General features: G+C 38.9%; 1 protein-coding gene and 1 non-coding gene across 10 annotated transcripts in view; both read right to left on the reverse strand.

Annotated features, from left to right (window-relative positions):
• Nucleotides 1-25,768, reverse strand: part of CPEB3 (cytoplasmic polyadenylation element binding protein 3) — a 238,494-nt gene that overhangs the window by 176,745 nt on the left and 35,981 nt on the right. For 5 of the 9 annotated variants that reach the window (XM_071215767.1, XM_058298773.2, XM_058298771.2 and 2 more), the window contains exon 2: nucleotides 19,634-20,640. In XM_071215767.1, coding sequence (XP_071071868.1) covers nucleotides 19,634-20,629 — 996 coding nt within the window. In that variant the 5' untranslated portion in view covers nucleotides 20,630-20,640. Of the gene's footprint in view, nucleotides 1-19,633; nucleotides 20,641-20,851; nucleotides 20,952-23,362; nucleotides 23,563-25,768 lie in introns of those variants that run through there. The other 4 variants (XM_058298775.2, XM_058298774.2, XM_058298769.2 and 1 more) reach the window with 3 other exon arrangements.
• On the reverse strand, nucleotides 13,698-13,833 carry LOC111761784 (small nucleolar RNA SNORA1). The gene has a single exon (XR_002795047.1). It is a non-coding gene; the product is annotated as a small nucleolar RNA SNORA1 (small nucleolar RNA).

Below are 25,768 nucleotides of genomic sequence, written 5' to 3' on the forward strand. Positions count from 1 at the left end.
TTTTAAGATTTATTTCTCTCCCCTTCCCCCTCCCCAAGTTGTCTGCTCTCTGTGTCCATTTGCTGTGTGTTCTTCTGTGACTGCTTCCATCCTTATCAGCGGCACTGGGAATCTGTGTTTCTTTTTGTTGTGTCATCTTGTTGTACCAGCTCTCCGTGTGTGCAGCGCCATTCCTGGGCAGGCTGCACTTTCTTTCGCGCTGGGCGGCTCTCCTTACGGGGCGCACTCCATGCACATGGTGATCCCCTACATGGGGGACACCCCTGCACTGCACAGCACTCCTTGCTCGTGTTAGCATTGCTCACAGACGAGCACCACATGGGTCAAGGAGGCCCAGAGTTTGAACCACAGACCTCCCATATGGTAGGGGAACGCCTTATCCATTGGGCCAAGTCTGCGTCCCACATGATGTATCTAAAGGGCATCATGAATATTATGATCATGCCACAGAGTTGGAGAAATTAGGTTCTTGTTTTGTTTTTTATTTTATCTATTTTTTTTTAGGTATCAGGGCCAGGGATTGAACCCAGGACCTCGTATGGGGTATGCTGGCACCTGACCACCTGAGCTACATTGGCTCCCACAAGATGGGGTTTTGAACTTGCTTTGACTTTCCCTGAAAGAAAGTTCTTACTATAAATCCCTGATGCCAACTTACTTACCTATAACTTGCCTCAATAAAATTGGAAGAATAAACTGGGCAATGGCATAACATCTGCAATGTATAAAGTGGCTGCCTTTTTGAATATTTAATTATTTTAACGAAAAGCTGAAGCATCCTTTTACCTAGTTTTATCCTATTCTCTGAAATTTTCTTCACTGTCTTTCAATGTCCTTTGACATCCCAATATTCAATCCATTCTTTATTATTTCTGTCCCTATAATGTAATGTCACTCCAACCCACTTTTCAGCTTCAAACCTACATTATATACCACAATGTGAAGGGATACATTCACTATCAAGAAATTTTTGTTCCTTTTCTGCATTTTTTGAGTTTTTGACATTAAGCTATAGTTTCTGTCTTTTCTGTTTCACATTTAACAGAATTTAGGCCTAAAAGAACATCAAATAACCCACTGTCTTTTTTTTAGGAGGTACTGGGGATCGAACGCAGGACCTCATATGGGCAAAACAGGTACTAAACCACTGAGCTACACTGGATCCATTTTTTTTCCCCTGTTGTCTTTTAAATGAAAAAAGACCTGCATGATTCGCCAGCTTTAAAACAGCTATTCTAGAATAACATTTCGTATTCTGGATCATGCCATAGTTGATAGATCAAATAAAATCATCTATTAAAATAATATCAGTTTCTTCATCATTGTAAAATGGCTCAAAGTATTTAGATTGTGATTTGCATTTTAATAGCCAACTATTTCTTAACTGCATTTTAACTATGTTGGTAATACCATTATATAGATTTAAATAAAATCTTTTTTCCCCAAGATAATTTTTTCCCCTTTGAATGAAAACTATAGCAAAAGAAGCACCTACTAAAGCTTCATCTTAAACTGTCAACTTTAAAAACCACTCCCATCCCCTCCCCCAAACAAACAAATCAAACAACAAAATCCAAGCTCTTGGGGAGCAGGTGTAGCTCAAGTGGTTGAGCACCTGCTTCCTGTGTATGAGATCCTGGGTTTGATCCCCAGTACTTCCTAAAAACAAAACAAATGAAAAAAAACAACTCTCATTGGGGAGCAGATGTAACTCCGTGATTGAGTGCCTGCTTTCCATGTATGAGGTCCCAGGTTTAATCCCCATTACATCCAAAAAAAAACAAAAACAAAAACAAGAAAATACAAGGTCTGCTTTAATTTCAGTATATGCAGAATATGATGATAAAAAGTTCAGAACAGGCAAAAGTGTGGTCAATTATTCTTTTTTTAAAAGATTCATTTTATTTATTTATCTCTTCCCACCCCCTTATTGTTTACACTTGCTGTGTCTGTTTTGTTTCTTTAGGAGGCACCAGGAACCAAACCCAGGACCTCTGATATGGGAGGGAGGCTCCTAATCTTAGGCTTAAGCCACCTCTGTTCCATGCTTTGTTGTGTCTCTTGTTTTGTGTTTTTCTTCATGTTTCTTGTTGCATCATCTTGTTGTGTCAGTTTGCCACACCTGCCCATTGTACCAACTTGCTGTCTTTTCTTAAAAAGATTTATTTATTTCTCTCCCCTCCCCATTGTCTGCTCTCTGTGTCCATTTGCTGTGTGCTCTTCTGTAACTGCTTGTATTCTCATCAGGTGGCACTGGGGATCTGTGTCTTTTTTTTTTCTTTCACTTGATGGGTTCTTTTACTTGCAAACAAATATATCCTATACAACCATATCCCAGGAAACTGTTTGTTTTTTGTTTTTGTTTTTTTTTGTTTTCCCTTTAATATCTTTTATTTTGCAATGTATAAATTTTTTAAAATTAAAGTTAATAGATTACAAGGAATGTTACATTAAAAAACATTAAAAAAAAAACATAAGAGGTTCCCATATAACCTACTCCCCACCCCCCACCACATTTTTGTAAACTGTATTTTTTTGAAGATATATACATCACAGAAAAAAATGTTACATTTAAAAATATAAGAGGTTCCTGTATACCCCCACCCCCCCACCCCACTCCTCCCACACCAACAACCTCCCTCATCACTGTGGCACACTCATCACACTCAGTGAACACATTTTGGGACACTGCTGCACTACACATATAATAGTTTACCCTGTAGTTCGCACTCTCCCCCAGCACATTCAGTGGGTTATGGCAGGATATATAAAGTCCAGCATCTGACCCTGCAATATCATTAAGGACAACTCAAAATCCCAAAATGTCCCCACATCACATCTCTTCTACCCTCCCCCTGCCCTCAGCAACGACTGTGGCCACTTTCTCCACCTTGATGCTAAAATTTCTTCTATTACTCGTCACAATAGTTTTATAGCAGAATATCAGTAAGTTCACTCTAGTCCATATTTTATTCCTCCATTCTGTGGACCCTGGGATGGTGATGTCCTCTCCACCTCTAGATCAAGAGGGGACTTAGATTCCACGTGGATGATGGATGCAATTCCTCTGCTTACAGTTGTAGGTACTCTTGATTCCCTGGTGTGGTAGTTGACCATCTTCAACTCCCTGTTAGCTGACCTGCGTAAGACCAATGAACCAGAGAGCAGGAGTGACCACTCTGCTGAGGCTCAGGGCCCAGCTGGCTCATGGGCAGTCCAGAGATTCAAGTCTCCTGAGTATGGACCATCCCTAGTGCCAATCACGAGTTCAGTAAAAGTGACAGAAGAGGCATGTGTAGAAAAGTCACATCTGAGTCCAGCTCCATCACTCAGGAGTACAAATTCCAATGCAGGGCCCTCTGACATGGCACAGAACTCCAAATCCATCTGCCATGACCATAAATCCCTGTGGATCTCCATAGCCTTCAGGAGAACCAGTACCTAGGGTTGTATCTACTTTGGCTATTTCTGTTGTCCTGCTGAGGTGTGCGTAAGTGCGACCCCTCTGATGACCTCCTGACTCTTTTTGGAAGACTCTTAGCCATATCAACTCATTTGTCTGTGCCATTTCCCCCTTTTATTCAAGGTCAAAGAGCAGTTTTTATCACTTGATCCAACATGTAGGCTGAGATATTCTGCCCGTCTGAGTTGACCCTTTTATTCAAGGTCTCTTCCTAGTTACTTCTCCAGTTAGTGATTGGTAGTAATCCCTGGGCACCAGGGATGCTCATCCCCAGGAGTCATGTCCCACATTGGGTGGAAGGTAATGCATTTACATGCTGAGTTTGGCTTACAGAGTGGCCACATATGAGCAACAGGAAGGCTCTCAGGAGTAACTCTTAGGCACCCTACAGCTCTAGGCCTAGTTCATATTTCAGGCACACAGGCTCCTAAGCATAGTCATCAGTATTAGGGGCTCATTCTTGGACCATCCTTCCTTGTTGATCTTTGCCGTTACAATCGGGCTGTCTGTTTTTGTTGCATCATCTTGCTGTGTCAGCTCTCTGTGTGTGTGGCACCACTCCTGGGCTGTGGTTTTGTGCAGGGTGGCTCTCCTTGCACAGGGGCCACTCCTTGTGTGGGGGGCACCCTTACACAGGGGCATCCCTGCGTGGGCCAGTACTCCTTGCGCACAGCAGCACTGCGTGTGGGCCAGCTCACCGCATGAGCCAGGAGGCCCTGGGTTTCGAACCCTTGGCCCTCCTATATGGTAGGCGGACACTCTGTTGAGCCACATCCACTTCCCACTGTCTTCTTAAGAGGCACTGGGAACCAAACCACATACCTCCCATGTGGTAGGCAGGAGCCCAGTCTCTTGAACCACATCTACTTTCCTGGTCAATTGTTCTTACCAGGTCTTTTTTTTTTTTTTTTTAGGTACCAGAGCCTAGAATTGAACCCAGGACCTGGGATGTGGGAAGTCAGCATTAAACCACTGAGCCACATCAGCTCCCCTGAGCTGGTTTTTTGGTTTGTTTGCTTGGTGTCTGTTTTGTTGTTTTTAGGAGGTACCAGGAACCAAACCCAGTACCTCCCATGTAGGAGGCAGGCACTCAACTGCTTGAGTCACATCTGCTCCCCTCTTACCAAGTCTTGATGGCATACATTTTAAACTGTATTGCATCTTAAGCAAACTGTATAAGCGATTGCTCTATAGCTAAACTTGCTTTTTACCAATCAAAACAAAATAATATATGATGGTTAGATATCCACATTAGCATATAAGTAACAGTTAACTGGGTACAGAGCTAAACAAAAAAAGCTAGATCATCTAACCAACATTGTTTCTAGGTGTAAATCTCAAGGTCAGTGCACTTCTCTCTATGGGTTGCAGGTCTATTACATCTATCCAGGATGTAGTGTCCTGATAACTATCCCTCCAATCCACAAACCCCCAATTCCTATCTTCTCCCCTAGCTCTACTGCCTACTCCTTCCATTATGTTGTAATAGTAGGAATGGGCCATCTAAGTTCATACCCACAACAAAATGAAGGGGGAAGTGAAATGTTCTTCTGCAGAAAGGAGATCATTTATTAGCAATTCCTGAAAGTCAATATTTTTAAGTTGTATCTCTTATACCAATAATGAAACATCCCTCTCAAAACTTCCTTCCATTTTTTAATTGAAATACATAAGCATGTACTATAGTTGAAGTCTCTTAACAAATCTTCTATTAATTGACTTTCCAGATTAACTAATGAGTTCTATCTTCCATATAAAAAGTGTCCACAGCACACTCAAAACCAGTAACTAATAAGCCCATAAACTTTGGTCCCATCAGATGAGCTATAAGTTTATTTAGAGACGCTAAGGTTTGTCCCCAAACCTTTTTAATAAAACAATGTATTACTGTAATTATATAATTTAATTAAATACATGTTAACCAATGAAATGAGAACCAAGAAATTATTTGTTTGATAAAAAAAATAATTTGAAGGCTTTAGGAAAAGCTAGATTAAAAAGGAGTCAAAACCCTTTTTTTTTTTTAATTCTCAAATTAATTTTAAGCAGGAGTTCTCTTGGCTATGAGGAAGGAGAAAGAGAAATTGTATGAGATGCCTATGCTTAAAAAATCTTTCCAAGGCTTATTAGGTGCCATGTAGCAATGTTTTTACTCTACATCTGTTTTTGAGTTATGAGCCCCTTTGGAAATTTAATGAACACTATAGTCTACCCCTCTCCCTAGAAATACAAATGAATACACAACATGTAATTCTGGTGGTACTCATTATTCCACCCCACTTCATCCCTTCCTCTAAGAAAGTCCATCTTCCTATGGCTCTATGGACCCCAAGCTTCAAAACCTTTTTTATGTTTATACCCATTAAAAAACTAAACCTTGAATGCAGCAAAATTAAATTCCATAAAGTCTAATCTCAACTTTGCTAAGATATTATTCATGATAGTTCAACCTGGTTAATAACAGCCACTGACCTCTCAGTAAGTTTATTCACTTAAATAATAAAAGATGTCAAGTTTCATTTCTTTTATTGTCTGTGATCCTCCATATGATTAATGGGTTAACAATTCTTTATAGTTCTTTGCAATGCCAGGCTACTACAAACAAGATGACTCATCGACTAACACATACTCCAATTCTCAGGGTACAACAAATAAAAATTTTTAAAAATCAGCCTAGAATCAGAAATAGCTCTTGACTTAGAGTGGTAGTTATTTTTTCTCTCAGGTTTAGAGTTCTAATATGTAGTCCAAGAAGTAATCTATCCTATTAAGTTTCTCCTTCCTACGCATTAAGAATCACACAAAAGCATGGATGGATAAGAGATGTCAAACCACATGCTCAAATATTCCCAACACACAGCTTTACCTTCTGAAGTCCCTCTGCTCTAACCCACCAGATTTTTCATAAGTCATGAAAATTCTAATTTGCCACTATTACGTATTTTCACCTCTAGATAATTTTCTTTTCCCCAGCTGCTTAAACCAAAAAATTGGGGAGTCATTCTACAGTGCTACTTCTCCTTTATTCCCCACATGTAAGCAATCACCAAGTTCTTATATACCTCCTATTTCTCTTCTTCATCACTTTAGGTTCTCACATGTTAACTGTCTGTGTGCAGTTCCTTACACTCTACCTTCTAGAATAATCTTTCTGAAACAAAAATTTGAACGATTCACTCACCAATTTTAAAAGTCTTACGAAGGCTATCTGTCTCATTTTAAGAATCCTGCAAAGTCCCTGTTCAACAAAGTGAAAGGCATGGAATACATAAAATGCCCTTTGTGATCTGGCTCTCTTACTTTTCCAATCTTATCTCTCACTCCCCTCACCCCTACCTGAATCTTCTGCTCTCTGAGGACACCATGTTATTTCTTACCTAGGCACTTGTTATTCCCTTTATCAAAGGTCTTATTTGCTGTATCCCCCATTCCTAATGGAATTCTACACATTCAGCCTTAATTAAAGTTTTAGAATGTCTAAAAATGTTCATTACAGCATTGTACTTAATAGTAAAAAACTGAAAACCACCTAAACCATCCATATAGGGAACAAAATTTGGTAAATTATGGATTTCTATGATGGATTCCTAGGACAGAATATTATGCAATCATCAAAAATGTTTACGCAAATGTTTCACAACAATGCAGGGTATTGGTAGTGGGGTAATGTATGGGAGTCCCATATGATGATATGCATGTTTGTTTTATAAGTTCACAACTTTTACTCTACAGTTACTGTTTATGTATGTTCATGTATGAATGATATATTTGAATAAAATTTTAAATGTCAATGAGTTTAACAGTATGAAATACTAAAAAATAAGCTATAAAATTGTGTACACAGAATGATTTTTTTAAAAAAGATTTATTTATTTACTTATTTCTCTCCCCCTCCCCCCCCACCCCAGTTGTCTGCTCTCTGTGTCTATTTGCTGTGTCTTCTTTGTCTGCTTCTGTTGTCAGCGGCACGGGAATCTGTGTTTCTTTTGGTTGCATCATCTTGTGGTGTCAGCTCTCCATGTGTGCGGCACCATTCCTGGGCAGGCTGCACTTTCTTTCACACTGGGCAGCTCTCTCTCTCCTTACAGGGCACACTCCTTGCGCGGGGAGCTACCCTATGCGGGGGACACCCCTGCGTGACACGGCACTCCTTGTGCGCATCAGCACTGAGCATGGGCCAGCTCCACGCTGGGTCAAGGAGGCCAGGGGTTTGAACCGTGGACCTCCCATGTGGTAGACGGACGCCCTAACCATTGGGCCAAGTCCGCCACCCACAGAATGATCTTAAGTTTTATTTTTTTTAAATTTCTCTCCCCTTCCTGCCCAAGCGCCACACCTCCCCCAGGTTGTCTGCTCTCTGTGTCCATTCACTGTGTGTTCTTCTGTGTCCGCTTGTATTCTTGTCAGCAGCATGGGGAATCTGTGTCTCTTTTTGTTACATCATCTTGCTGCTACAGCTCTCCGTGTATGTGGCACACTCCTGGGCAGGCTGCATTTTTGCACTGGGCGGCTCTCCTTACGGGCGCACTCCTTGTACATGGGGCTCCCCTACGCGGGGGACACCCCTGTGTGGCAGGGCACTCCTTGCATGCATCAGCACTACACATGGGCCAGCTCATCACACGGGTCAGGAGGCCCTGGGTTTGAACCCTGGACCTCCCATGTGGTAGGCAGATGCTCTCTCTGTTGAGTCAAATCCGCGTCCCCAGAATGTTCTTGATTATATAAAACACATTATACATACTTATAAAAATAACTAGTAGGAAACACAGCAAAACATTGAGTAGTAGAATAATGGGTAAATGTTTTTTTTTTTCCTTCTTTATGCTTTTGAAGTTTTTTCTCCTTAAGTTCTCAATAGTGAATATGTATTACTTTGAAAATCAAAAAACTTCAAAAATATTTTTTAAATGTAGACTTTCCTGGAGACTTCCCAACCATATACACACAAATCAAGCATTTCTTCTTATGATTCAAGTACAGGCTCTCTTTGTTGTGAACATCACACTCTCCTAAAGACTTTATTACCCTATATTTCAGAACATGTTTATCAGGAAGCTCTCTGAGACCAGGATATGATTCAACTTCAACATCTAGTGCCTGACCCTCAATGGAGGCCGGTTAAAAGTTTATAAAATTAAATACTCTTGGGGAGTGGATGTGGCTCAAGTTGTTGAGTGCCTGCTTCCCAAAACAAAAACAAGCAACAAGCAAACAAATGAAAAAACAACTCAGGGGAGCTGGCGTAGCTCAGTGGTTGAGCACAGTTTCCCACATATAAGGTCCCGAGCTCAATCCCCAGCCCAGTACCTAAATAAATAAATAAATAAGTAAGCTCACATTCTAGTATTTTACATGCAAATAACCAATAAATGCTCAATCAACATTTGTTAATGTGAATCATTAACACATTCAACAAATATTTACCATGGGTCTAAAATATCCCAGGCACTGTAACAACCCCCAGAAATACTGCTTGAAAAGGTCCTTGTCCTCATGGAGGCTACATTCTTGTGCAGAAAAATAAAATATAAAAGAAACTAGCTCATTTTAGATAGTGACACATGCTATAAAGACAATGTGGGGTGAGGGGAACAGGAAAGACTGGGGAAAGAGTCCAACATCAAAGGCATTTTTAAATATGGTGAGGGGTGCAGATGTGGTATAAGCAGCTGAACACCTGCCTCCAATATGGGAGGTCACAGATTAGGTCCCTGGTGGCTCCTAAAAACAAAACAAAACCAAAAACAACAAGCAAACAAACTGAAAAACCAACTCAGGCGTGCCGATGTGGTTCAGTGTTGAGCACTGGCTTCCCACATATGAGGTCCAAGGTTCACTCTCTGGCCCAAGTACCTCAAAAGAAAAAAAAGAAAGAAAGAAAGATGGTGAGGGACAGGAATAGGAAGCAAGCAGGTATAGTAGAAGGAGAGAACTAGACATGGAATCCAAAGATCTGAGTTTCAATTCCTATTCTGTCTCCTTACTAGTCATATAATGGTCTCTAAGTCTCAATTAGGATAACAGTCCCTGATTCACAAGGATGCGCAAGGATTAAATAAGGTAATTTATGTGAAAAGGCTAAGGCCAGTGCTTGGCATTCAGGGTCCCCTGTATTTGTAGCTGTATTTGTTTGGAGAAGGACATAACAAATAATACAACACACAAAAGCTGAAGTGTATGAATAAGGATAGCAAGCGAAGATGTCAAAAGAAATTTAACAATGTAAATATCATCCCTTTCATTGGGAAAGTTTGTAATAGCTATGGAGTTAACAAAACTACTATCTACACTTACTCTTCTAAACTATTTATCTGACCTTGTGATTCTGCTATTGGTTATAACTTATTTTATTTTATTTATTTATTTATTTTTTGAGGTACTGGAACTAGGGATCAAATCCAGGACTTTGTACAGGGGATACAGGAGCTCAACCACTTCAGCTATATCTGCTCCCATGGTTATAACTTCTTTAAACAATGATGTGGCAAAGACTTGAATACCCATAAAATCAAATGCAAACACATATAAGCATATTTATAATAAATGACCCAAATTTCTCTCAGTCTTTCCCCAAACTTTCATAAACTTCATTGGTATTCTCTTTTTTCTTTTGAGGTACCAGGGCTGGGGATTGAACCCGGGACCTTGTACGTGGGAAGCCGGTGGTCAGCTACTGAGCCACATTGGCTCCCCTGAGTAGTTTGTTTTTGTTTGTTTCCTTGTTGTTTTTTTGGGCGGGGAGGTACCAGGAACAGAACCCGCGACCTCCCCTGTGGGAAACAGGCACTCAAACACTCGAGCCACATCCATTCCCCTCTTCACTGTATTTTAATCCCCTGAATATCTGGATTATATTTCTCTAGTCTAAACAAGGGAAAAAAATTTTCATGCCTGATCACAAAAGAGAGGCACTTTTGGGCACATTTACCTCCTGTACCTTTTATTTGCTGCTTATCTAAATGACAAGAAACCTAAGAACTAGGACTCCTAAGTTTTGAATAGCAGATTAGATTGTCAGATCACTAAAATGTTTCCTCTAAAGTATTCCAATCTCTAATCAGTCCTCAAACCCTACCACATTTAGATAGAAAACCTTTTGCCCTTTACATCTCCATTTACCAATCTCACATACCTGGCTGAATGGGCCTACTATATCCTGCTCTTTGTCAACCTCTCAGATCAGAGAATTCAATCCTTAATATTCCTAAGTGTTATTGTCAGTTATCTTAACCCTCAGTCTGATCAGTTCTAATATTAGTAACTTCATTGGGAAGTCAAGAACAAAAACTGACCACCATGACAAAGTAAATTAACTAACAGAATAAGATGAACAGCAAATGTAGAGGTGAGAAAAAATTAATTCATGGGAGGTAAGCTAATGTTCCCATCTATTGGCTTTCATAAACCTTTTATATCAAAACAAGAACCCTGCTTACCTCTGGGTATCTAAAACCTACAAATACAGGGTCATAGGATGGACACAGGGTGTCCATCAAGTCTAGAAACACAGATAATATATTATTAAAACTGGCAATGTTCTTTATGGCATTATGTACATTTATTTATGTTTTCATAATCTATGGATATCTTGTAAAGAAATCCTAGAATGGATAATCTGTCTCAGAGATGTTAAATATACTGTACTGTAGAGATAAAGGACAAAACTATCATAACATGCATTTAAATGTTTATTCATTTATTTAATGATTACTACTACTAAGCGTCACACACTTCTATGCACTGGTTCATTTCGTAGCATATGACTAATTAGTTGCATTGAGTTGCTGAAGATAGGGAGTTACTTCTTTCCTCCTGTACTTGATCTTAGCTTTGAAATAAGTTTGAATGCTTGAGGAATGAAGCTCTTTGGCCTTAGAACAGTCTTAAGCATAGAAAATCAGCACACAATGTTTCCTTCCCTTCATGTACCTTAATTCTATGATCACTTGAAATGATGTAAATGCTACTTGGTGCTCCTTTCTGTTTCTCTCCTCCGAGGTCTGCCAACAAGGATTTATTTAATAATATTTATGATAGTATTTACTGTTCCTGAGAATCATATACTAGTGTTTCTGTGAAAAGTAAACTTTATTCCAAAGTGCTAATTTATTGTATTATTTTAATTCACTAATACTTTTCTATTTCAAGTTAAGACAAAATGCAAATATTAGAATAGTTTCACATTTGAAAGTTTATATGCCCAGCATCTATAAAGAACACTTCAGGATGTGAAAACTAAATGTAGCAGAATTAAAGCATAACAGGTGAAATGAGGCATCTGAACCTCCATAAACAAGTCACCCACATTGTATAAGGACAAACTGTAGAAAATTCCTTATGAGGCTGGCTACTACTACAAAGCACAGCAACCGTCCCATGAAAGTGCCCTTGAAGTTGTGGCTATTCTCCCACAACCCTCAAGGTCCAAACATGGGACTCCATCCTGAATTCTATCTGACAGCCACACTGATCCTTACAGAACCAAACATGGCCTCCAAGGAAGTTGTGGTAAGAACTACCAAAATCAATACTTGTAGCAGTGGGAAATATAAGAGATTAAGAATTTCTCCTGTCAACAATTAAAATTATTCACAGCACAAGGAAAACTCTTACACTTGCATTGGTAAGCCACTTAAAGCAGAAGTAGGTAGTCATGATTCTACACCATTCTTGTGACATAAGTCTACACTTCTTAGGCCTTCACAGCACCATGACTAGCTTTCTAGGATAGGCAGTTACTATACTATACAGAGAGCTTCTCATTGCTCTTCCATCCCTGCTAGACACATCTATCTAGCTCCACTCCACTTCCAGATGCCATCAACTAGTACTTAACTCTGGACTATGAAATATCACCAGATGCCATCAACTAGTACTTAACTCTGGACTATGAAATATCAATAAAAATTATTTCCTCTATTAAAAAGAAATTAAAGGGAGTGGGTTTAGCTTAGTGTTGAGCACCTGCTTCCCACGTGTGAGGTCCCAGGTTCAATACTGAATGCCTCCTGAAAAAAACCAAACAAACAAATGAACTAAAGAACACAATAAAAGTCTATGTTCTGTACTTCTTAATCCTCATAGTTTGATATTTACAAAAAATTAACAAAAATCACAAAAGGCCTCTGTTCACATCAATAAGCTTAAAGGAAAGGGAACAGTTTCAAGTGAGAGCCTTAAAAATTATTCAAATATAATGTTTCATCTGAGAATTACAAAGCCTAGGTTACATCAAGTTAAAAAAAAATCGCCTTCCTTATTAATTTTCTTCTTGCTTTCTCTAACTGCAATTATAGTTGTTAGTGAGGCATCTAATAGACATAGCAGTATTCCTATAACACTATCTAATGTTCAAAACATTTTGTACTTGTTCTCTCATAAAGCAAACCCAGGAGCTAGGCCCTCCCTATTTTTGCAGATGGGGAAAAAGAATCACTGGATTAGTGACTTGATCCTGGTCACCAATGACAGAGTTGGGGCTGTGACCAGTGTCTTCCTTATCCCAAGTTTCACAGACTGTCCACTATCATATGCTCTCCTCATCTAATACTCCTTCCTCAGTAAATCCACTTGGCTTAATCAAACTTTGCATTTTGCAGTAAACAAAGCATAGTATTTTGACATCTGCAGATCCTAATACCACAAAAACCAACTGGCAATGAAAACCAGTTCCAACCAGACAAGCATTATGCCTAGGCAGCTCTTGAAAGATAGCAAATTAGGCCAACCAAAGGAGAAAGCTAATTAATTTATTTCTACAATATAAAGAGCTTTTTAGTTATGTGTAGCATTAAGCAATATCATGTCAATAAATTTTTTTCATTTTTTTAATAAGTCAATAAATTTTTACTTAAGGAATTCAACATGTGATCATTTCACTGTTTATCAGTCACCTTAGTTCCTCTGAACTTGAATAAGATTTATCTTCAAAATAGCCCTTTAAAAAAGAATCCACAACTGCTGTCAGCCATCCTTGTCACAGTTCTTTTAGATGGGCTTCTTTTCATCTCCACTTGTGTAAGGACACACTGATGTACACTTCAGAAATTTCCCACCTATTTACTAGAATTCTTGGAACCTAACTTCTTCAAATGATTAACTTTAGTTCCCCAGAAAGAGTATATTTGTTTGTGGCAAATGAGCTAAAATGTACTAGCTTTTAATCTATTTTTAATATTGAAAAGTCTCGTTACATCTAGTTTTTACTCATGCCATAAGCCAAAAAAAAAAAAAAAGTTTCAAGTCTCATTGTCACCAGTGCAATAAATTTACTGTGATGGAAGCATAAAACCTGCCTCTCAGTTTAGCCACATAAGCAATTCTGGACACCATGATCAACTGTGCCCATTCTAATATGGAATGAGGCTATAGGATAAAATTATTTAAGTAGAAAATTTGTATCTTTGTCAGAGAATATCTAAAAACATTACACTTCTGAGAGTATACTTTTCCATCAACTCACTGCAAGGACTTGAAGAGTTTATATAAAGCTAACTACTTTTCAATATGCAATTTTGATTTATATAGTTTATATTAGATTAATATTTTCAGTAGCATAGAGAACCTTTTAATATTTCCTAACATCATCTCTTTAACTAGAACAAAGATAATATGGCTTTGCTGGCATTCCCAAGAAACATGTCATAATTGGTTCTGAAACATTTTCTGAGGATAGGTGGACCTTAAGTGATTTTGCATTAGCATAGTAGTTAAGAAACTAACCAGAGATGAGTCTCTAGTGTTAAATCCAGGTCATTCAAAAAGCAAAGCATAAACTAGAGAGTTAAAAAAATAAAAAAAGGAACACATTTGTATATTCTGGCTGAAAAATATCAACGTTTCCTCAAAATTTATTATGAATAACCATGTTTGTTTTTTAAATCAATTATATTTCCATGAATTAATATAGGAAATTACTTACTTTGTTATAGATAATCCACCAGCAAAATTAACACTAGATTACATTTGACACTAGATTACATATGACAAAATACAAAACTTCCTATAATCACTTTCAACTTGAGGGTAGGGGTAAAGGAACGGGACAAAGACAGAAATGCAGACAGACAGAAAGAAGGAAATAATTTGAAAGTTTTTTTTTTTCAAAAACACAATTTTCAAAAATACATTATGGTAAAATATTGACAACTATTGAATCCAATGGTAATATATGTATCGTCACTGTATTTTTCTTCTCCATTTCAATAAATATAAAATGTATTAAAAATAAATTCCCAGGGAATATCATATGGTCAAACACAGATTCAGCCCAGTATCCTATATCTACAATGCACTATTAATTGATGTCCTGGGGGTACAAAAGCCAAGGGAGTAGGAACCTCCAGCCTGGGAGGCAGATGGACTAGGTCCAAATCCCAACTCCTTCAATTACTACCTTTGTGATGTTAAGCAAACAATGTCAGCGTCCTGACCCTTAATTTCCAGCCATTGTAAGGATAATAGTCTTAGAGAAGTCTCAGAGAAGTTCCAATGAGAAACTACAGGTAAAGTGCTTAGCACAGAGCATGGGTGCATAGTAAATACTCAATTACTATCAGCATGATGACCAGAGGCTCTGCATGATCCTGAAGGTATCTTCAGATAGAAAAATGAGTGAATGACATTACAATGGTGTTATTTAGACTGCACTGTATGAAAAATTGGTTACCCATATTATAAGATCATGCAGAGCCTTTGTTTATCATTACATTAACAATAATTGTAACCAACATATACAGAGTACTTTATTATGGGTCAGGCACTGTGCTAAGCACTTTATATACAATTTCTCATTTGAACTCATATAAGGCAAGGAATAATTATTATTCCCATTTTACAGATGAAGTAATTGAGGAACTGCATGTTTACTTAATTTGCTCAAGATTACCAAGCCAATAACTGGCAGAGTTGGGATTTGAACCCAGGCAATCTGCCTCTAAAGCCTGCATCTGACAGAAACTACCCACCTGAACCTGGGCAACTGACGTCACATTTTCAGACTCTGATTTCATCCTTTGTAAAAGGAAACAAATGGTCTGAAATAGGTGCTCTCAAAGGTAACTTCTAAACATTTCTCTGGACAACCATGCTATTTAAGCCTCAAATCCCTACATAAAGGAAATATCTCTGCTCCAGTCCTATTACATACCTAGTCTTCCTTGTCTTATACAAATATAGGATGAGGCACAGTATAATCCCCCTGGGGGGAGGGTTTCACTGTTTTTGAGTCCTGTTGATGGGAGGTACACCACAAGGAGGCATCAGCCTGATAGAGAACCTCACTAGAAAATTCCATCACACAGTTCCTTTGAACAGAGTTCAAAGAGAATCTGAGTTAGAATGAACTGACAGCACTAGTTCGACAGAGAAATTAAGGACACCTCTTCAGACTCAGTTTTGAACCCATTATAAGTAGGACCTTCTAATGAAGTTACTTCAGTTAAGGTGTGGCCCTCCTCAATCTGGATGGGTCTTAATCCTATTACCAGAGTCTTTTTAAATTCAGACAGATAAAGAGAAAAAACCAGGAGAAGCATGGTCAACAGAACCAGGAAGAGAAGGGAGAGGCCAGGACAATGCACATGCAGTTACATGCACTGCTATGTAAGAGAGGAGCCCAGGACCAAGGATCACCTACAGCCAGCCCAAGAACATCAGTCTTCAGGGAGAAAGCAAAACCATGAGCTAGTAAATTCTTGTGCTAATACAGCCGACTGTATGGCATTTGCTTGAGGAATCAAGGAAACTAAAACAAGATCACTGTTGAAAGCTCCTTTTACCTTAAAGAGTCTATGAAATTAAAAAGTTGGCATCCTATGAAATAATTCTTCAATTTAAAGAAAAAAAATCACATTTGCCAAAATAAACATTTTAAGAAAAGGAAAAGCCATTAGACTACTTAAGATATTTTCTCCTTTTTTAAAGAAAAATGATTTAAATAAATGCACAAACATGCAAAATTCTGCACATAAGACTCAAGGAGTTTTATTTTTTATTTTTTCCAACATACTTGATATAGTTATCAAATCAAACCAAATATACTAATATTCCAAGTCAAAACACAACCAGATTATTCTTTCTTTGGTTTTAATATTGCTTCAAATCACTGAAGCTCCATTTTAAGAAAAAGAAATTGGAAATAAAGTACAAGTGGGAAGTGGATGTGGCTCAGATGACTGGGTTCCCACCTACCACATGGAAGGTTGCTGGTTCGGATCCCAGTGCCTCCTAAAGAAGACAGCAAGCTGAGAGAATGGGCAGGTGCAGTGAGCTGACACAACAAGATGAAGCAACAAGAGACGTGGGGAGGAAAAGCAGAATGAGAGACACATACAAAACGGAATGGAAGTGGCTCAAGCATTTAGACACCTCCCTCCCACACTGGAGGTCCTGGGTTCAGCTCCCAGTGCCTCCTAAAGAAACAAGGAAGATGAACAGACTCAGCAAGTGAAAAACAATAAGGGGGTGGGGAGAAATAAATAAAATCTTAAATATATATACATATATATAATACCTTTTAAAAAAGTACAAGTAATTTTTCCTGAGGCCAAATACACAATGCTCAGTTTTCAATCAAGTCTCTGCTCCTACAAATCTTTTGGCCATTTTGTCTACTCAATAGCACCACCAGGGATGAAAACACAGGAGACCAGAATCAATCTAGTCCATTTTTGGCTCTCATTAGCATCTCTGGTAAATGGTTTGCTAAGAAACAATTAGCAATCCCCACACTACTAGTCAATATCAGAATGGGGAAGTGCTATGGATTTAATCTCTCTCCAGTTCCCATTTCAGGATATATTAATCAACAGCTAGTTGTATACAGATTCAACTCCTAGAAAAAGAGAATGCTCTGTCTACACTATCAACTTCCAACCCCCAAACCTCGCTATCAGATTTTATGTTATCTTCTAAGACTGGACTTGAATAGGGAACATCAAAATAAAAAGAGGAACTATTAGAAATAGAGGGGCTCTCCTACTAAACATAGTTTCCCAGCCCTACCTGCTCCAAAAATAAGCACACAGAGAAATTCCATACAATGGAACCAAACTAACCCCAACTAGCAGAGTCTCCCAATTTTATTAAAATACACAAATCTTAGTGACGGGAAGGAATATATTTTAATATTAAAATCTTCTATGCCTAAAATTTTGTTTTATGTTATCACAATTTTTAAAATTTAATTTTAATTCTTTTTAAAAAGAGAGAAAAGAGAAAAAATGTTAAAATAAAAAAAGAGAGAGAGGGCCTACAAAGACAATGACAAAGTGGTACAATACATGACCCTGGACTAGATCTACTAATGGAGAAAAAAATGTCCAAAAGGACATTATTTGGACAAATAAAAAATATGGAATATAGACTATATGTTTTATATCAATATTAAATTTTTCAAACTTGAAAATTGTACTTAATGTGATTATATAATATCTTTGTTTCTAGGAAATGGACACAGAAGTATTAAATAGTAGAGAAGCATAATGTTTGCAACCAACTCTCAAAGACATATATTAGATGAACAGGAAAGAGAGAATGATATAACAAATGTGGCAAAATGTTAAGAAATTAGTAAATCTGGAAATCTACTTGGGGGTATACTGGAGTTCTCTACATTATTTTTGTATTGTAAATTGCAACTTTCCTTTAAGTTTGAAATTGTTCCAAAATAAAAAGTTAAAAAAAAAAATCTTCCACATCTGAAGGATCCCTGTGAAAATTTGGTGAGGTTATAGATACTCTCCCATTAAAAGTCACCCTCAATTTAGGGATTTCATAGAAAACTTTGAACAGTAATGGCTAAAACCTTTGCTTTTGCCTAAAGAGTCAAAGTGTTTCTCAATAACTTCATCTTCTCCTTCATGGACCAAAGACACCCCAAAAATCTGAAACGTAAAGAGCAACACTGCACCTAATGCTTTAAACTACCTCTGTCAAATGGTAAATTCAGTCATCTTCCAGTACTGCTCAATGGATTTTTGTTTCATTTCCTTGACCACTCAAATTGGATCTTGTCCAAAGTACTCCTCTCTTGCCCTCTTCTTCTTTTCCCCCTTTCTTTTTTAACTTACAGCCAAGCCAGTTTGTAATGAAGAGTAAGTGTTTGAGAGCAAAAGTCCCCAGTGAACATTCACTCTCATCACCCCTTTTCCACTCATGATGTCCATAACACCACCAACCATTGTGGGCTGGATCAGAGAGCAAGAACAGAAATAAGAATATTCTACATTCAATCTTTTTGTGTGGGGCACTACGTTTTTCACTAGCAATTAACAGCAAGACAGAAGACTCAGTTTTCATTAAAGTTGCAAGACTTTCTCTTTGCCCAGTTTCAAATGATGTAATTGATCTACATTGTCTTCTTAAATAACCCAACCGGTGAAGGACACTGCAGCTTTAAATATTTCAGTGCTAGCTAGCAAAGACTCCATTGCAATATGGCTCTGAAGGTCGTGTCCTATTGTCTCCTTCCTCTGCCAAAAAAGCAACTTCTAAGTCGTCTTCTAGGTAACATAGGAAGGTTATCTCACTAGAATTTCTACCCCTTACAGAGTTCCGGTGTCTATTGGAATCTCACACTCATAATTTTCCCAGCAGGGGTAATATTCTGATTGATATTAATGATATCAGATCCTTAGTGAGACATAAACACATGTGTTCACATTAGCTTAATTGAGCATATACAACTGTCAATGTCACCATTCAAGGGCTGTTAACCTCTTTAATAGTAAGGCCAGGGTGGTCTGGGAGTGGACAACTTTCAGGCAGCACCCTAAATCCATGATTGCATAACCTGAAATGTCTAGCTACTTAAAACTATGGGAATTGCAGCCTACCCATCCTGGGACACTGCTGTCCCCTGCCATACACTTGCAACTTTACCTGTCAAAAAAGGTCAAAATAAGTGGCACATGTATGGTGAAGGAGAAAAGGTAAGGAAAAGGCCCTTTCTATCCTACCGGGGCCAAGAGTACAATTCCTTATGTAGTCACAATGTTCCCCATCCTGGTTTCCCCAGGAGTGGAACAGCCCCAGTGAATTCGAGGTTTTGGAAGGGGATAGGAGGGTAGGAAGGAGCTGGACATCTATTATTTTTTTTAAGATTAAGAGGCAGGGAACAAGGGCAAAGGGAGAGGGGTAGGAGGAAGGGGTATGCAGGTGTATTACCTGAAATGGCAACAGATTGTTACCATTATCGGTTCGGAAAGCGTTATCCTCCATCCAGGACTTGGAAGTGAGTGGGGCCGCGCGGGGGAACTTGGGTGGTGCAATCACATTGCTGGAGAAGGGCTTTTTGAGCGGCGAGATGGGGTTGAGTGGTGAAGGCACCCCGACGCCCACCCCCACGCCGACGCCAACAGCTCGGCGAGGGTCCCGACCCGCTTGCAGGCCGCCCCAGGGGTTGGATGGTGCACTCCAAGCGGCGTTCACGCTCTGGTGCGTGTTCCAGCTGGAGGCGGAGGATGAGGCGGCGGCCGCCGCAGCGGCTGCTGCTGCAGCAGAGGACGAGGACGGCTTGCTGGTCATGATGGGCTGGTGGCCATACGCCGAGGCAGCACTCCTCTGCGCGTAGGGCGCCTGGCTGGGGCTTGCGGGTGACCGGCGCTGCTGAGCCGGCTGCGGCTGCGGGGGCTGCGCGGGTTGCGCTGGCTGTGGCGCTGGCGGTGGCGGCGGCTGCTGGTGGTGCTGGGTCTGTGCCAGACCTATCTGCGGGGAGAAGGTGCCTCCGAAGACTGGGTTGACGTGGTGCGGGAAATTCTGGAAGAGCATGGTCCCGTTGACTGGGGTGATCCCCTGGAAGAAGCTGTCCTCCACAGCGTTCGTGGTGCCCGTAGACCAAGTACTGCCAAAGGACGGCGATAGCGACGCGCCCGGCGCCGCGGGCTCCTGCGGTGGCGGCTGCTGAGGAGGCTGGTGGAAACTCAAGCCCGGCAGTAGCGGCGATTCCATCTGCATCTTGTCCGGGCCGTTGGAGGCCGGCGGGGCCGCGGCGGGGCTGAGCGCCGGCACTGCGCTACTGTCCTCCGGTTTGGGGGTCTCTGAGGAGAGGGGCGTGGACGGGGCTTCGGCTGCACCGGGCTCAGGCTGGGGCTGCTGCTGCTGCCGCTGCTGCTGGGGCTGGGGCTGGGTTTTGCTTTTGTCCATCAGTAAATCATCCTGCATGGTTTGCGCAGCTGAAACAGGAAAAAAGAGAGACGCGTTATTGTCAATGTGATCATTAGTGCCCCTCGCTGAAGCGGGCGGGTGTTTTACTTGCGAAAAGCTAGTGTCACAGCTACTAGCCAATTGCAAAGCAAATCCATAATCTCCCATTTAGAAAAACTGGTCAGGCTGAGGGTGGTGGTGCTCACGCTAGGTCTCTCAAAATACTGAGAGCGTCTTCACCCTTTCTGATTTCTTGGTCCCTTTTCTGTATTTGTGAGAGATGTGCTTATAAGACAGAAAGACAGCAATTTCGCCACGTCTCTTTTCCCCTCACCGGAACTCAGAGCATTCACCCTGCAATGAGAAACTGATTCTGGTTCCTGTTTTTTCCCCAAGCACCACCCTCCCCCAGTTATTTGCATACGTCAATAAATACTGCTGCGTCCTTCAGCAAGGTTAAAAAGACACAGCACAGGACCTTTTCTTTCCCCTTTCCAGACTCTAGCACTTTAAAGAAAGAGAAGACGTATCCCTCTTGATTAGCAAACTGCCTTCTTGTGTTGATAATTGTTTCATTTAGCTGCAGTGAACCACCAGGAGGGAAATCCTTCGTATTTATTAGGAGGAGGACTCAGCCGCACAATCACGCTCTAGCCTCCAAGTAGCTGCTGCTACTCCATTTTGTTGGGAGACCAAAAAAAAAAAAAAAAAAAAAAGTTTTTAAAGAGGTAAAAACCTACTGAAACATTTGAACGTGCTTGCTTCAAATGCTCTAAAATGAGAGATTTTCTGCTTATTCAATTTTCTGGTTCCCAATTCTGTCGCACAAGAGATTTCTTGGTATCTAAGTGCTTAGGAGCCTGAGAATTTCTCTTCAGGGTGGGGAAATACTTCTAGTTGGATTCGAGGTCAAGAGAGAGAGAGAGAATATGAGATTGGGGGAAGGGGATTTAAAAAAAAAAAAACCCTGAGATTTAAGTAAACAAGCCAAAAAGATAATTGTAGGGTGGCCAGAATTTCATTTTTTAATCCTCCTGCTGCTACCTTGGTCACAACTCTGGCAAATATATTCTTTTATCATTAGTATTTGCAGTGAAAGATTAGGATTTGAAGACCCTGAATTACCATTTGCTAGCAAAAGTGTTAAAAATAGCGTAGTACAAAGCCCCAAGTTCTCATACATTGTAATTATAGTGCATTGCCAACACTGCTTCATTTAGCCATATAAGGAGTGTGTGGTATTTTCCATTTCGCATAGAAAGGCTATGTTCACCACTGCCATACAGCCTGTTTTCTTATTAAAGGCTAGAAATAGTAATCACTCATAACCAGGAGATTTCATAAGCATAGTTATCATTGAGTTGGCGTGTCTCTTAGAACATGTTGTTTTAAATATATGAATATTATAGTGCTGAGACCCTGAAAACAAATGTTTTGAACTGTTAAAGGAACATATGACCAAACATATAATTATTCTAGATGATGATTTGGTATAATTGCAAAAAATATTAATATATTTAATGCAATTGCTTCATTAACTCAGATACTTGGAAAATCTTTGCATCTTTCTCAGGAAACTTGTGAAAGGGCATTCAGATACACACAGAAGCTCTACCTTTGGACAGCCTCATGATAATAACTGTTGTAAAATAAATGAATTGGAAAATAGAGATGCTACTTTTCTTAACTACTAAGAATAATATGTCAGATCAAAAAATGAGATTAAAGTAATTCTATTTTATTAAAGGCTAGCTTTAAATTGGTTGAGATGTCATTTTAAAGTTTCACACACACACACACACAAATAGTAGGCCACCTTATTCTCCTATGCACTCCTCACTCCCCTGCCTTCCCTCCGCATTCCTCACCAAAAAAAAACCAAACCAACCCAATATTATATATCACAAATTGCCAGCTACTACCCATAAAACCTATTTAGGATTATATTTATGTTCCTCAATTTCCTTAATCTAAAACAATGGCTTTGATCAGTATTGTAAAATATGACACAAAGAGGCAAGCAAAGCTTGGATTCATACAACACAAAATTCTATTGCTGCCAAGGTGATGGTCATAGAAAGACATTTTCATACTTGGTTTAAGCAGTGCTGCAGTAAACCATTACAACCTGGGATTTGAGTAACTTCCAGTGGGCTAGAATTGCCTTTACAATAGCCATATCATCATGGCTGAAATATGCATTTCATTATAATTTAAATTATCACTCAGTTTTTTCTGGTTGCTTGCATCAATGCTTTCTGTTAATGCTCTCGGTGAAAAAAATTATTGAGGTACTATAGCAAAAGACCCAAAAAGTAGGCTGAACTCAGAATATTTTATAATGGCTGTAATTAATATTAACATATTTATTTAACTAAAATATTATGTCATACCAGTAATACCAGTTTCTCTTAACAGTCCTTTAAAATATCTATCTCACTTTCACCATAAAATCACTCTGTCAAGGTCAAGACCCACCTTTAATAAATAAGGTCCTTTTAAAGAAAAGGTAAGTAGTGGATTAAGATAACATTTACAAAGTTAATATGCAGGTTTTCTTAGTAAATGCCTGTAAAGCTTGTGTTTTTTTTGCTTATTTACAGCAAAGTCCGATTACTAGGTATCTCCTTCCCCTCCCCCCACCATACACACACACACACACACACACACACACACATACACACACACACACAATGGATCTTCCTTTACATGCAATAACCCAACCTCAGGAAACAAAATCTTAGTGTTTACCTTTGAGTGTCCAGTTTTAAAGGATCGATAAAATTTTAAAGTATACACTATTTATTTCTTCTTTCAGGTTGATGTGACCGCTCAGGGCAAAAGCACTTTGACAACTGTAAGAAGAAAGGGCATGCGCACACAGGGAACTGTGGGGGCTGAAGTCCTTCATTAGGTACTCTGCCTGACTTCAGCGTGTTCAGCCAGAAAAGGAGGAAGCCTCGAAAATATGGATTCCAAGGGGAAGAGGTTGTACCCGGATTATATTATATCCTCATAACCAATCTAAATCACGAGTTGTTGAAATGAAAGGAGGGGTGGGAGGATGGATAAACGGGTTTGTCAAGTGGATCTGGGAAGCAAGGTTAAAAAAGAAACTGGATTGTAAGACTCAGAAAAAATAAACTCAGCAGCGCTACCTTAAATGTTATTAAAATGGTAATGACAGAGAAGCCAGCAATAAAAAGCCTACCAGAGCAAAAAGAGATTGGGGTGGGAACCGACAAGCAAAGGAGGGGGGACTACCGGGGAAAGACAAATATCTAAAATCTGACCACACTTAAATGAAACACTTTTAATATAAAATTTGAAAAATACCTTAATATTAAATGTGAAACTAACCTTGCAGGTGAGTTAAAAACAGGTTTCGGTTGTAAATTTTCGAAATCTTAACCACCGAGATTTCTTTGTATTTGAATTTTCAATGGAGACACAGATCATTTAAGATTCACCTCCTTGCTTTAACTGTCAAAATGAAAGTTTACCTTGCATTATTCATACAATGATCCAAAAAACAACTATTTTAAAGAACTAAAATAATATTTGGTGAAATATTAAATAATAATTTGATATATTTATTGTTTCACTACCTAGAACAGAACAGTGACTTCTTTATTCAAGATAAAATGTGGATACTAAAGTTTATTTTGGGAGGGTACACATTTTTCTAATCTTAAATTCATTACTCCAAAACTGGAACCTAATAGTATATTAACATCAATTGTTATCTGTAGCTTCTGAGAACAATAGTTAAACTACAGGTTTACTCAGGCAGGCAGAAGATATTCTTTCTTGTGGGATTTGGTTCAATGCCACTCATGCACAAGGTTCAAGGTAAATGTCAGGTGATGACTATGCTCACTGAATTTGGAACTGAAAATCTTAAGCCTGATTTGTAACTTTCTTAAATTTCTACTTCCCTTCTTCACCAATTAGAGCTAAAGTATTTCCAGAGGCCACAAATTTACAGCATTTAGTAGTCTGTTTTTAATTATTTTTAAGGACACAACCCAAACTTACAGTTTAAAAGGGGGAAAAACATTTTGAATAAATCTGCCAAAAGCTCTGTGTCAATGTATTAATGGTTACTTTTTTTTTTCCCAAGGAGGTGCCAGGGATTGAATGCAATACCTTGAGTGCCTGGGAAGCAGGCACTCAACCACTGAGCTATACCCATTCCCCATTAATGGTTACTTACTCCTACTGTGACCTTAGCTCATACTTCCTATTTTTTCTCTTCCTCTACCCTCTTGATGAAAGCTTCATTTCTGCCAAGGTGCAGTGCTCACCATATGCATTCCTGAGTCTACAGGTATCAAGTCAAGGTTAATCAAATCCCTAAAGACTACCCTGACCTACCAAACTTCTACTACATTTTTAAATACTTCATCTAAGTAAAATAAACAAAAATTTTAAATTTCTCTCATAAAATCCTTACTAAAACCTGCAATAAAAAATAAATTTTTTAAATTATTTGAAATCAGTGGGTTAAGATTTCATTGGCAAACAAATTTTTTATTCAGATATGCTTAAAAATGAAGTGTAAACTATAGTCCATGGTTAGTAGCAATGCTTCAATATGTGTTCATCAATTATAACAAATGTACCACACTAATAAAAGATGTCAATGTGGGAAAGTATGGGGGGGTATGTGGGAATCCTCTATATTTTGATGTAACATATATGTAACCAAAAGCTTCTTTACAAAAAAAAGTGTAAAAAAAAGGTTTACTTGGGCATTTATTAATGCACCTGACTCCAAGTAGAAATCCACTCATAACTGACACAATGAAGAAAGATAAACTTTGGCTCTGATCCTTGATAAAAGATATTAAACAAGTAGTACTGCCCATAATTGATGAAATTTTATTGTGTTTGAAATTGAACTAATCTTTGCCCTTCCTTTCCTAAAGTAAGCACTCAAATCTAAAAGGAAAATGACTTAAATATAAATACCAATATATAAATAAATACCAAGCAAACAACAAATTACATGATGACGGCCAGTAAGGATAAAAAGCCCTTCTTTATTGAAATCCTATTTTTTTGTTAAACAGAAAGGGGGTGCTTTCTCAAACTTTGTCTTCAGGTCACGGAGTTTAACTATATCCCCTTCTACATATACCCCTTTTGAATGAA

This window comes from Dasypus novemcinctus, chromosome 6 (genome assembly GCF_030445035.2).
Source record: "Dasypus novemcinctus isolate mDasNov1 chromosome 6, mDasNov1.1.hap2, whole genome shotgun sequence".
NCBI lineage: Eukaryota > Metazoa > Chordata > Mammalia > Cingulata > Dasypodidae > Dasypus > Dasypus novemcinctus.